General features: G+C 34.5%; 1 protein-coding gene across 2 annotated transcripts in view; it reads right to left on the bottom strand.

Annotated features, from left to right (window-relative positions):
* Positions 1 to 4179: 4179 nt before the first annotated feature.
* The window catches only part of WASL (WASP like actin nucleation promoting factor), a 67123-nt gene continuing 59231 nt past the window's right edge, over positions 4180 to 12071 (bottom strand). Inside the window, exons 10-12 of one of the 2 annotated variants that reach the window (XM_019031472.4) lie at positions 11306 to 11414; positions 6732 to 6824; positions 4180 to 4648 (exon numbers count right to left, since the gene is read on the bottom strand). In XM_019031472.4, coding sequence (XP_018887017.1) covers positions 6763 to 6824; positions 11306 to 11414 — 171 coding nt within the window. In that variant the 3' untranslated portion in view covers positions 4180 to 4648; positions 6732 to 6762. Of the gene's footprint in view, positions 6825 to 11305; positions 11415 to 12071 lie in introns of both variants that reach the window. The other variant, XM_004046139.5, reaches the window with a different exon arrangement.

Consider the following 12071-nt stretch of genomic DNA (forward strand, 5'->3'; position numbering starts at 1 on the left):
CTTAGAGATGTATTAGTACATAGATTTGTTTTATTCTGGGGTCTATTTCCAACTTACAGTAATGATAATCATTTAAAATAGTTTGTTTCAGTATAGGACATTACAGTAATACTTGCATTCAAGTGCATTTATCCATTGACTTTGAAAATAAATCATACTTCTGGAAATTTCTGAAGACTCAGGAATATTAATTAGGGAAACATTTCTTTACATTTCTGTTCTTTCTTCCTTTAGTCACCATTTCCATTAATATTTAAGAAACCTGTATATTTAAAAGCTTTCTGGGGAAAACCTTCAAAAAAATTCCTTTACAGTTTTACAATGCCTATCTCTACCCTCAATTTTGTGGAAAATCTTACCAATGTGAAGATAGAGCGATAGTTTTTCACAAGTTGAAAGATACCCCAAAGTTTATTATGTCAAGCAGTTCATATGTAGGATCATTACCACAATCCTAATATCACAAGGCAAGACCAAGATACAAAGATAAGGCTACATTGAAGTGTTAACCCGCCATGCATTGGAAAGGGCAACTACATTTCTTTTTTCTGTGCATATAAGTTACCCTATCTTTTCCAACAACCTATCAAATACCATTTAACAGTAGTACATAATTAGTGAAGGAGGCTTTGCAAAGTCTTTACAGAATCAAAACTGAACTCAAATGCACAATCTATTTGTTTTTCCTAAGCTGGTCGAATGATCTTGGTTAGTGATTTAGACAATTTGGAAACAAACAAACAAAAAAAAAACAAGAAAAATACCGTGATTCCCATATCAAATCAGTTTTTCGGCTGTTTTGAGTTTTTGGAAAACAAAGTGATGAAAGTGCTAAAGCAAACAGGGTGCTAAAGGGCTCATGTAGTGTGTGCAGACTACCTCTCTTTGCACAGTCTAACTGGTCTAAACCGTGTCAAGTTAATGCAGCATGTTGGCCATAGAACTTTTGCGCACTGGTGCGGATCTAAAGCAACCATCTGGCTCAGAATCCACTTGAACTTCCTAAACATCTCTGGGCAGCAAGTCCATTATAAGCATGTTCTATAGCATCCAGATATTCAACCATGGCCAAAGCAAGGCCTCTTAAATGGAATCATAAGGCCCATTTACTGGTGGTTTGGTAAGAATGTGGTTGAAATACTAGGGCTATGCTTGTATCTACAGCAAAGTTCAGAAAACTAAAAAAAAAAAAAAAAAAAGAAAAAGAAAAGAAAAAACCCTTACACTTCAATGGTCAGGTGTAGTTTTGAGCTTTAGCTAACAAAATTAAGAGAAAGTTTGGCCCTTATGCATTCACATCCTTGCTCAATAAACAAACAAAACACAAATGAGTCTCCTTCTCCAGAACTAGTTTTTGTCCCTAAAAATGGAGATTCAAATGCATTTCTTAATTCTACTTGCTGAGCATTCCCCAATCACCACAATATGCTTACGAACACAAACTCTCCTTTCTGTTCTCTGCCTCCTTAGATTCCCACCCTGGTTAAAAAAAAAAAAAAAAATTAGGTCAGATGCTGATTTAAAGAACTAAATTATACTTGCCTTTAACACAACTATGGAACTGAGACATAAACAGCTTTGTTTTCCCATAGTTAACCGGACATGATAATGCCTTTTCATTTGTTTCTTGTATTTGTTTCACAAATACGAGATCCACATTTTATTTTCCTGCCTCTTTTCCAGTAAGGTTGAAATACATGCAACCAAGTTAGGATCTCCCTCTCTCTCATCAATAATAAAGCCAGGAAGTTGGATTTGAAGCATTGTTTGTCCTTGTGGTCCTTGGAAGAACTCCCGGTCTTTAAATTGACAGTGCAGCTGTTGATCAAAATTATTCAGAAAATTAATATATTCTTAATTTTCTGTCAGACAAGTTGATTGTAGACTTATGAAATACTTATGTCTAAGTAAAAACAATGCCTATAGTTTCTGTAAGAAACTAACAAAAATAATTTGGATGTAGAATGAAAAGCTCAACCTCATTTCAACTCTGTACTAGATGACAGAAGTGCCCTGTGATGACCAAATGCTCGGGCAATGTAGGGTGACTGCCGCCAATGAGCCAAAATACAATCACATGCATCAGAGTCAGAGACTGGCTCCTCAAAACAAGCCAGCTTTTCTGGTTAGAGATGGACACAGGATGTTGGCGGCATCTATCAACACCCAGATGATATGAGAAAGGGTGACATTTGTAGCCATATATCTTTCAGAAACAAACTAAATCTGAGTTTATCCTTAAGAAAAAGAGAAAGGCATACAATAGGATTATAGTGCATGAGAAAGAGCAGCTGAACTAGTCTGATCTGGCTTCTAGTAGATACTTTAATTAACCTCGGGCAAGCCCCACAAGCACTGTGAATATGAATGAGCACCCTCACCTGCAAAATTAGAGAACAGGCTTGGTGGTGTCCACATGCCTCTGTTCTCATGTAACTCAATGGTCCAAACGTCTTTCATTTATGAAATAAGTATTTTAGATTTAAATGATGTAAATGTGGGTGGGGGCCTATCCTATCCACTGTTGTATCTTAATGTCCACCACACATTTAGTTCATAATATGATACTGATGCTTAAAAAAATCCTTAAAATTAGGCTTTGATGAAAATCTTCACACATCTAGCAACAGCTAAGACAAGACAAAATTTAGGTCATGAAATGCTAAGCAATTCAAGATAGAAAATAGTGTTTTGTTCAAGATCCATAATGCAATCTGATACTGCTGAAATTGAACTTGCTGTTAAATAGAAACATTTTTTAAAAAAAATCCTAACGTAGATTTTTTGTGGTTGTTAAATAATTCAGGGACTACTTCAAGTTTACTAGAAACGCCCCAATACACAAACATCTGATTAGACTGAAACCACCTATAAATTACAATCTCAAAATAATATTTACTCAAATAATTTTTACTCAAAAAAATTTACTCAAAGTTTTACTCAAAATAATTGTGTGCTATCTTATCTTGACTTGTCAATCTTGATGGTGTACATGGCCAATTTAGAGTTACACTGGACTTGTGTAATAGTAAACACTGTATCAACAGTTAGTTAGCACAATCTGTGATGCTTTTCTTTTTTTTGGAAAAACCTATGGCAGATGCATCCGGAGACAAATTTTTCAATAGGCTCCTCATGGCAATGGAGGATGCCACGTATCACATACAGAAGTAAAGGCAGTAGCTGCAAAGCATGTTCTCTAACATATTCATAACAGTGTACTATACCTTTCCTAGAGGCTTCCTTAGAAAGCAAAGTTTTTTTTTTAATCCATGAATAAATGACCAAGAGATTATAAAGAATGCTGTGTTTTGGAGGTGAGATGTGACAACGTCAATAAATGTGGAAGGTAAATTTCCCAACTTTTCCATACAGGCTTTCCTATTCTATAAATAAGCCTTATCTCTATATTTGTCCTTTAGGAACTCCGTTTCTAAAACAAGAGTTATCTCGGGAATCCCCTCTGTTGATTAGATAAAAATGACGTGACAGAAACAATTCTTAGGCATATTTCACTTCTCTTTAAAAAATTATTTTAAAAGTCTAATATATTCTTAAGTGTTCACATTTGTACAATAGAAACAACTTTTTAATAGAACGTATTACTCTTGAAATGGTTGTTAAATTTGGCCAAAGCTCTTAAAAGGAATTTTGTAGCATCCTACACTCTGAATTCCGCAACTCAGTTTAATCTTCAGACACCCACTTGTGCCAGGGTCAGTGAAACAGAAAATTCTATCAAAAACAGAGTTTACCGTTTAAAATGAGCACCCTCTTTGATATCATTTATTAAAAGCTACTTATGTCCCATACAAACTGCTATATTTGGCATTTATTGAAACTACCAATAAACTCCAATATCATTCTGATTTAGAAAACTTCAACATTTCTGGTATGTGGAAGAGTTCCAAACAGTTTGACCTTGCAATGTCAATGCTCTGTAAATGACAGCAGTGGCTTCTAGGGGAGCTGCTGAGCAGCTGTCATGTTTCCCAACAGAACAGGGTGTAACATTCTTCTGCTCACCATGTTTATTTAATGGCACACTCTAACTCTCAGGGCATGCAGTCTGCTGAAAACATCAACCATGATCATTGATCGCTCTGTACCCTTCACTATACAGTTTAAAAATTTTAAACCTATTTTACTCTCTTAACAATAAACAAATGAAACACATTATTTTATTCTATTTGGGTCAAATTAATTTTATTATGCTCCATGATGAATTGCCACCAGTGCAACATCCTATTCACTATACATTTCAAAAAAAGAATTCACATACTAAACAAAATTTCAGTTGTTTGAAAATGAAATGATTGAAAGTCTTTATGAATCTCATACATACAATATGTGGCTAGCTGAAATTGTCTATCACGTAGCATTTAGATATAAAAAGCCTCATGCTAGTTTGTTAAATGCAAAGGCTACCAGACGACCATTTAGCTGGAGAATATACGGAAGGCTTTCAGACAACGCACAGGTATAGTGCTGCTCACAGTGCAGGATGGTAGAGGACTGAAACATGCAACCTTACACCTTACTTGGTAAAGCAGATTTAGTCTTCATGCCTGGACTGAACTCCACAGCTGCTGTGTTTCAACCAACAGTAATTTAGACTTTTTGCAACAACAACCAATGTCTTTTTTTTCTTTAAGAAAAAAAGAATAAATCAATTACCTTTGGCAAATTATATATCCATTTTACATGTTTAAAATTGTGCTTTGAACTCGAAGAATGGGTACTCTCTGCTGAGAGAAGTTCCTGATAAATATATATTATACCAAAGTCAGCTGGAAAATCTAGAATTTCTTGGCCACAAGTTAAGAGAGATCTTAAATTGGCATTACCCTGAAGACATTTCTAGGAAATTTAAAATGTTTTTTATATTGTCAAAAAGAAAAAAAAATTTCAATTAACATTACTTAAAATAATTATAATGTCCCATTTAACTTTTGTACAAACTCCTGATTTTATTGGTTAGTAGTTGTCCAGCCTCATCTGCACCAGATTGACTGAGCTCAAGCCACAATAAAAATGATAGTAAGTAGAAAAAGGTTTCTAGCAGCAGAGGGCACTGTTGTTGCAAGAAACAAAAAGTCTAGAATCTTTCCCATGTGCTTAAATTACTCTTGCAAGAAAGGTAACATTCTTTGAATAACTTAAGTATTTTACTGCACCACTTACTGCTTTCAGCAACAAAACCTTTTAAATTATTTCTTATGATAACTAGATGCATGATCACTAGAGATTATGTAATAAATGGTTAAAATTCAAGCCACATCTTGCAGGTCCAGCCTGTCAAGAACTGCCAATACGAGATTTTGGTTGGTACAATTCTAGATAGCGTAATTTTTAGTTGGATATTGTGACTATAGTAATGAAATACATTTGGAACTACATTATGCATATGACTCAATGTGAGAAAAATATGTTTGTATTTAAATCAGATAATTTTCTACCTAAAATTTAAAGTAGGTAGGTATGATAATTAGCATTATAAATATGAAACAACCACCTTTAGGCAGATTAGTGTACTGTAGAGAGGCAAAGAAACCCTAATTTTAACACACCATTTAGTATGCATAACAAATGTGCAGGTTGTAAAGTTTTATCTTTAAAAAAAAAAAATCTATCATTCAGTTATGTGTTCCAAGAAATTTGACATTGGGACCACCAATCTTTTAAGAAAAATGTAACTCTTCACATGCTATTTGACAAAAAACCCTCAAAAGTTATCCAAATCAATGCATGTTCGGTTCCGTGTTTTAGCGCACACCTTTGCCAACTAGATTACATTTTTATGGTTGGTATTTCTGAACACCTCAATCCACACAAAGTGCAAAATAAAAATGCTAAAATTCTACAGTATTTTAGTACTATTCTGATTTGTATAGTTTTTTTAACCAAATATTGGAGTTACCATAATATTACTTCAGTTCATGCAGAATGAAAACTACTCCCTAAATCCCCGAAACTCCAACTTAAATTTTGTTTCAGAGTAATACCAAAAAAATTTTCAAAAATTTTGCTAAAAAGAGCCTGTCACATTTGCTACAGCATAAAAATAACCCCAGTCAATAACAAGTATTTAAGGGCTCCTTATGATCCCAGTCTGCAAATACCACTGCTATACCAATAACAGGCAGTATTACTGTAAGAGGTGTGTTACTCGTCTTCCCCACTAGTATCTCTGTAGTGATTTTATGTAGAGCATATTGCTAAAATTTGAGAAACTACATTGGTGTAGTGATGTCTACAGAACTGTGCAATGTATCAGCTTCAACATTCATATGTAGCATTGTATTCAAAATAAAGGGGCTAAAGAAACTAAGGTCTGCATTACTTAAAAAAGAATGTAGTGCTATACTAGATTTTTTTTTTTTAAGAAAATTTAGGTACAGAAAAAGTAGGGTATGAAAATAGTGTTTTCCTTCTGGCATTATAAGTAAATTACATTAAGGTTTTTGTCAGTCTCACATATAGTATTTAAACTCCCTTGTTGATGGAATGAAAAATATTCACAAATCAAGTGAGCATCCTGGTGTAAACCTGCACACAATAACAGGGAGTAGCTTTGTAGAGGATTACGACAAACCTTTACAGATTAAATGAGGTATTGCACAGATTAAAAAAAAGCAAAAAAGGCAACAAAAATATACAGCAAATTGGTAGAACATTTACATGATAATTTTACAGAATCCACAGACAGAAAGTAGTGTTTAGTATTTCACCTTAAAAATATATATATATATAATATATAGATCAGTCTTCCCACTCATCATCATCCTCAAAATCTTCTTCATCATCTTCATCTTCATCTTCATCTACAAGAAAGTCAAGACAATTAAAACATACGCATAAATAAAATGACATTACATAATTCTTGGGTGGTTTCTCCAATTATTTAACTCCTGAAACACAGATAATGTGACTCCCAGAAGAATCTAGTTACTAAAACAGTTTAAAGTGAATCTAAAGCAATGTATCTATAGAGTATGATAGTAAACTAAAGATTAAAACAGGGCTCAGAAGACAATGGTTCTAGTTCCTTAATATCTATGTGACAAATTTCAACCTGTTAATGTATAAAATCACATCTGGGTTGACCTTTCTGTCACAAATCCAACTGCCTTCTTGTACTCTTCATATGGATTCTCAAACTCAAAACTTCTAACTTTTATTTCCTTCCCCAATCTTCTTTTCCTGCTCCATCCTGGTCTGCTGCTCCATCTCAATAAATGGCATCACCATCCTGTCACATAATCAGGCCAAAAACCTAGAAATTATTATTACTTCCTCCTTTTTCACGATCCAATTATCAAGCCTGCTCTTTTTCACCTCTTTCACTGCTACTCTCCACACCACCATCACATCCTGCTTGGATTCTTGCAACTCTAGCGTCTATTTGACTCAGAGCAAATGGAGTGATATTATTTAAATTTCAAGTTTAAAAAATATGTTGCTACCCTTCTTAAAGTCCTCCTGTGGCTACCACTGCTATTTGAATGAAATCTGATGCTACCTCCCTCCTTAAGACCCTACATGATTTGTCCAGTTATTGTCTCTCTCTCTCCCCAAACTTTTCTCATAATGTACTCTCCCTTCAAGTCACTCTCTCTAGTAAGATGGTCTCCTTTCTGTCCCTTAAACTTACCAATCTTATTCTGGCTTTAGAACTTCTGCAGTAGCTATTTCTTCGTTAAACTGAATCTTTTCATCATTTAGAAACCATTCATAAACTACTTCCTCAGAGAGGCCTTTCCTGACCATCATATGTAAAGTATAGCTCTTCCCCGTAATCAGTAACTGCCTATCCCATTTTACTTTCCTCATATCACTTGCTAATATCTAAAATTATTGTACTTTATCTATTAAGCTCCATGACAGCAGGGACCTTGCCTATCTTATTTCTCACTGTATCCTCAACACCAAAACAGCACCACACACCAGCCGTTCAATAAATATTTGTTGAAGGAATATTTAGATATCAGATTTTATAAGCATACTTCTATATTATACTGACTTTCCATATTTAACCTCTTCATATACCTATATATAAAATATGTATAAATATATATACCTATATATAAATATATAAATACATATACCTATATATAAATATATAAATACATATAAATATGTATATAAATATATATATATAGGACCCACGAAGGCCAAGTATATAAAGTGGGACAGTGGCTGAGTAATTGTACTTGATAATGATAAAAAGCCAGTAAGACTATGTGACATATGTGTGGGTTACATGTGCAGAACACAGAACAATCTTTTTCTTCTATTTTTCTCATGTAAAATTGATTGTGTTAAGGTAGTATTTGAAGAAGTACTGGAGCTCTAGTATTAGAACTTGAAAATTAACAGAAGCCCAAGAGAGGCAACATTATCTTCTCTTAGCCCTAAACTAAGTTGTTACTTTTAAAACGATAATTATTTATTATTTATTTATTTATTTATTTATTTATTTATTTATTTAAGTCTGATGGTCAGCTCTAAATTGTTACAGAATTTATTTGGAAAGGAGTTCAATTGAGTCATGTTAATTTCTGTTTACTCTTCTAGCAAGGGAAATAATTTGCTACCAGATTTTGCTAGACATGCTTCACAAAATTTACCTGGATGAAAAGCATCGAAGACACCTGACTATGCTGGCATTACAGAGTGACAAAAGACAGAAACTTATCAGTATCTATGGTGAAGAGGAAGAAGTAGCTAATAATTTCATCATCAGGTACTACCACAGAAATACTAATAGTTAAAATAAATGGGTCTGAAAATAAGTAAAAACCATCCTATATTTTCATTATATTAGCGTGACTATTATATACTATTAAAAAAAAACTTATTGTACAGAAATATTTAGCAGAACTCACAGATACCAGCATAGAATAAATGCTTTTTCAGAATCATGTAGTTCACAGAAGCCTTACATCTCTTTATGAATGAATGAAGACCTTTCTTTATCTCTTCCTAGCAAACAACCTCTAAACAAAGCTTGAGATTTTTAGATCTCATTCCTGTGACATTACTATGACATAAAAAATTCAGGCAGTTTACCTCATCTGTGAGGATTAGGGCTAAGAATTTAGGTAATTTTCACTGTTTTTATGCTAAAGAAGACTATAACATAAACATAACCATAACTTTAAATACCATGTGTCTATGTATATCCTATTGACATGCAATTTAACAATTCAGACCTCTCCTGTGACTTCCAGACTCATAACTAAATGCCTACTCCACATCTATAGTTGAATTAATAGGTATCTCAAATTTAATATGTAAAATCAAACTCCTAATCTTCCCTCTCAAACTTTTTCTTCGTAAGTCTTTCCCCTTTCCAGTTGTTCAAGTCAAAAACCTTGGAGTCATCTTGCACTCTTCTTTTTCTTCAACCTTCACTTTCAAACCATCATCAAACCCAGTGATCTCCACATTCAAAATATAACTAATATTTAACCACTTCTCATTGGTGCTATAAACCTGGTTCAAGCCTCCCTCACCTCTTGCTTGGATCATTACTACACCTCTGCTAAAAACCCTCCAATGGTTTCCCATCACATGCAGAATAAAAGCTAGTGCACTTTCAGGGGTCTCCAAAGCCTTACCACTGGCCTCCTACTACTTCTTGTATTTCATTCCTTACTATTCTTTCCCTCCCTCCCTTGCAAGCTCCGTGATCTCCTCATTGTTTCTCAACCTCACAGACTTTATATTTTCTGTTCTTTCCATCGGATACACTTTCCCTAGTTTTCTACATGGTTCACTTCCTGAACTGCTGGTCTTTTCTCAAATGTCACCTCAGTTAGGCTTTATTGTCCCTTATCATCCTTTATCATTTCAAAATGAACCTCTCTCTCAACAGTCTGCCCCCTATTTCCCTTTTCTGTTAGACTTTTGTCCTTACTTCATGTCACCATTTAACACACTGTATGTTTTTCTAGTTTTCTTTGTTTATTGCTTGTCTCTGTCTCTCATTAGACCTAATGCATGTCGATGAAGGCAGGGACTTGTTTTTTTTGTTAAAATTTTATTATTATTCCACAATAAATATTTATCTCTATCTCTGTAATGGAGGGTACGTACAAATATGCCTATTTAAGGAAAACAAACATTGCTCAAGGATCTTAAGACATGCACATCCTTACAGAGAAACAAAAGGAAGGCAACATTTATTAAGCACCTACTATGTGCTAGGCAATCTGCAGGTTAGTGACATACTATTTAATTCTCACATCTATATGTTTTGTGAGTTCTCTGAATGTAACAAACAAGAAACTGAGGCTCACAGAGATCAAATAAATCTAAGAAGATAGATCTGATTCTAGCACATCATGTTGGAGAAGCTATTTAGCAAACCTCAACTACTCCAATCAGCAAAACTCATATTCTTGTTCTTTCTTTAAAGGAATATTTATATGGTGGTATGTATATGTTTAATAATAACCTCAGAATAGGTACTGGTTTGTTCAAATCAACCTTTTAGAAAATGAAAAAGAAAGGTTTAAAAAAAGTTAGTATTCTTTAGCAAACTCTAGAAACAGTAAAAATTACTGAAATTCTTATCCCTAATCCTTACAGATGAGGTAAATGGCCCGATTTATTATTATTATTATTATTTATTCATTTTATTTTTGAGACAAAGTTTTGCTCTTGCTGCCCAGGTCGGAGTGCAATGGTGCGATCTTGGCTCACCACAACCTCTGCCTCCCGGGTTCAAGCAATTCTCCTGCCTCAGCCTCCCGAGTAGCTGGAATTACAGGCATGCGCCACCACGCCGGCTAACTTTTTTGTATTTTTAGTAGAGATGGAGTTTCTCCATGTTGGCCAGGCTGGTCTCGAACTCCCGACCTCAGGTGATCCACCCGCCTCGGCCTCCCAAAGTGCTGGGATTACAGGTGTGAGTCACCGCACCCAGCCCTGAATTTTTCATGTCACAGTAATGTCACAGGAATGAGATCTAAAAATCTCAAGCTTTGTTTAGAGGTTGTTTGCTAGGAAGTCTATTAGCATTTCCTGATATAGGAAACAAAACTGTCAATATTCCCAAAGCTGTTCTTTCAATTTATGGCTATGGCTGTGGTGGTGTTGCATTTGTTAAGTCTCAGAGAGACTAGTCACAGAGGCAACAACTTTTTAAAATACATCCTAGAGCCCACATCAGTAGTTACTCAATTAGCAGAGAGAAAGCTAGCAAAGACAGTCATAAAAATAACAGAACGTCAAACATTCAAATTTACTAAACACACACACTCTCTCTCTCTCTCTCTCTCTCTCTCTCTCTCTCTACCTGAAGAATGAATGGCTTTGCTCCTTTTCTGCATCACTTCCATTAATGCACCCACAATTCCTGAAGTGGGTGCAGGTGTTGGTGGTGTAGACTCTTGGCCATCAGCCACCTTGGAAAAGAAAGTTAGCAAAACTCAGTAATAAATCTTTAGCAAAGAATCTTTGTCTCCAGAAAGTCCTACTTTCTTAGAATCACTTCTTATTGTAAAAGACAAAAAAGATATCAAACTGGCAAGTGCAGGACAAGATTAATCAACAAGAAATAAACTGCTGCCTTAAAGATATTATTCAAAAATATTTCCTTTCCATCTTAATGTATAAGCCAAAAATACATTTCCAAATCTATGTTTATATTCAGATAACAAACCCTCTCCTGAATAATACTTGCTGGGTTACTTCTGTTTATTCCAGCACACACAGACTTAGATGATCAACTTTAAAGCTTTTATCAAGGGACTTCATGTTATAAACAGAGGTTAATATTTAGACTCCAGAGTTGTTCCGTGGGACGCACACTGAAGATATTGAAAAACAACTGTAGAAACTTAAATTTGCCTACAAAAATTCAGCTTTATACCTTTATGTTATATTTATACCTTCAAAATGAACCTCTTTTCTCATAGTATATAATTTCTTTTTAAGGAGATGAGTTGAGCAACTTTCAAAATGTGCCTGCCTCACTAGGCAAGTAACAATCCCTAACTGAAGTACTTCCAGCTGTGCCAAAGTGCATTCATGAAAAAAAAAATTATAATTAAAGATGAAAC

The sequence above is a fragment of the Gorilla gorilla genome, chromosome 6, assembly GCF_029281585.2.
Source record: "Gorilla gorilla gorilla isolate KB3781 chromosome 6, NHGRI_mGorGor1-v2.1_pri, whole genome shotgun sequence".
NCBI classification, from domain to species: Eukaryota; Metazoa; Chordata; class Mammalia; order Primates; family Hominidae; genus Gorilla; species Gorilla gorilla.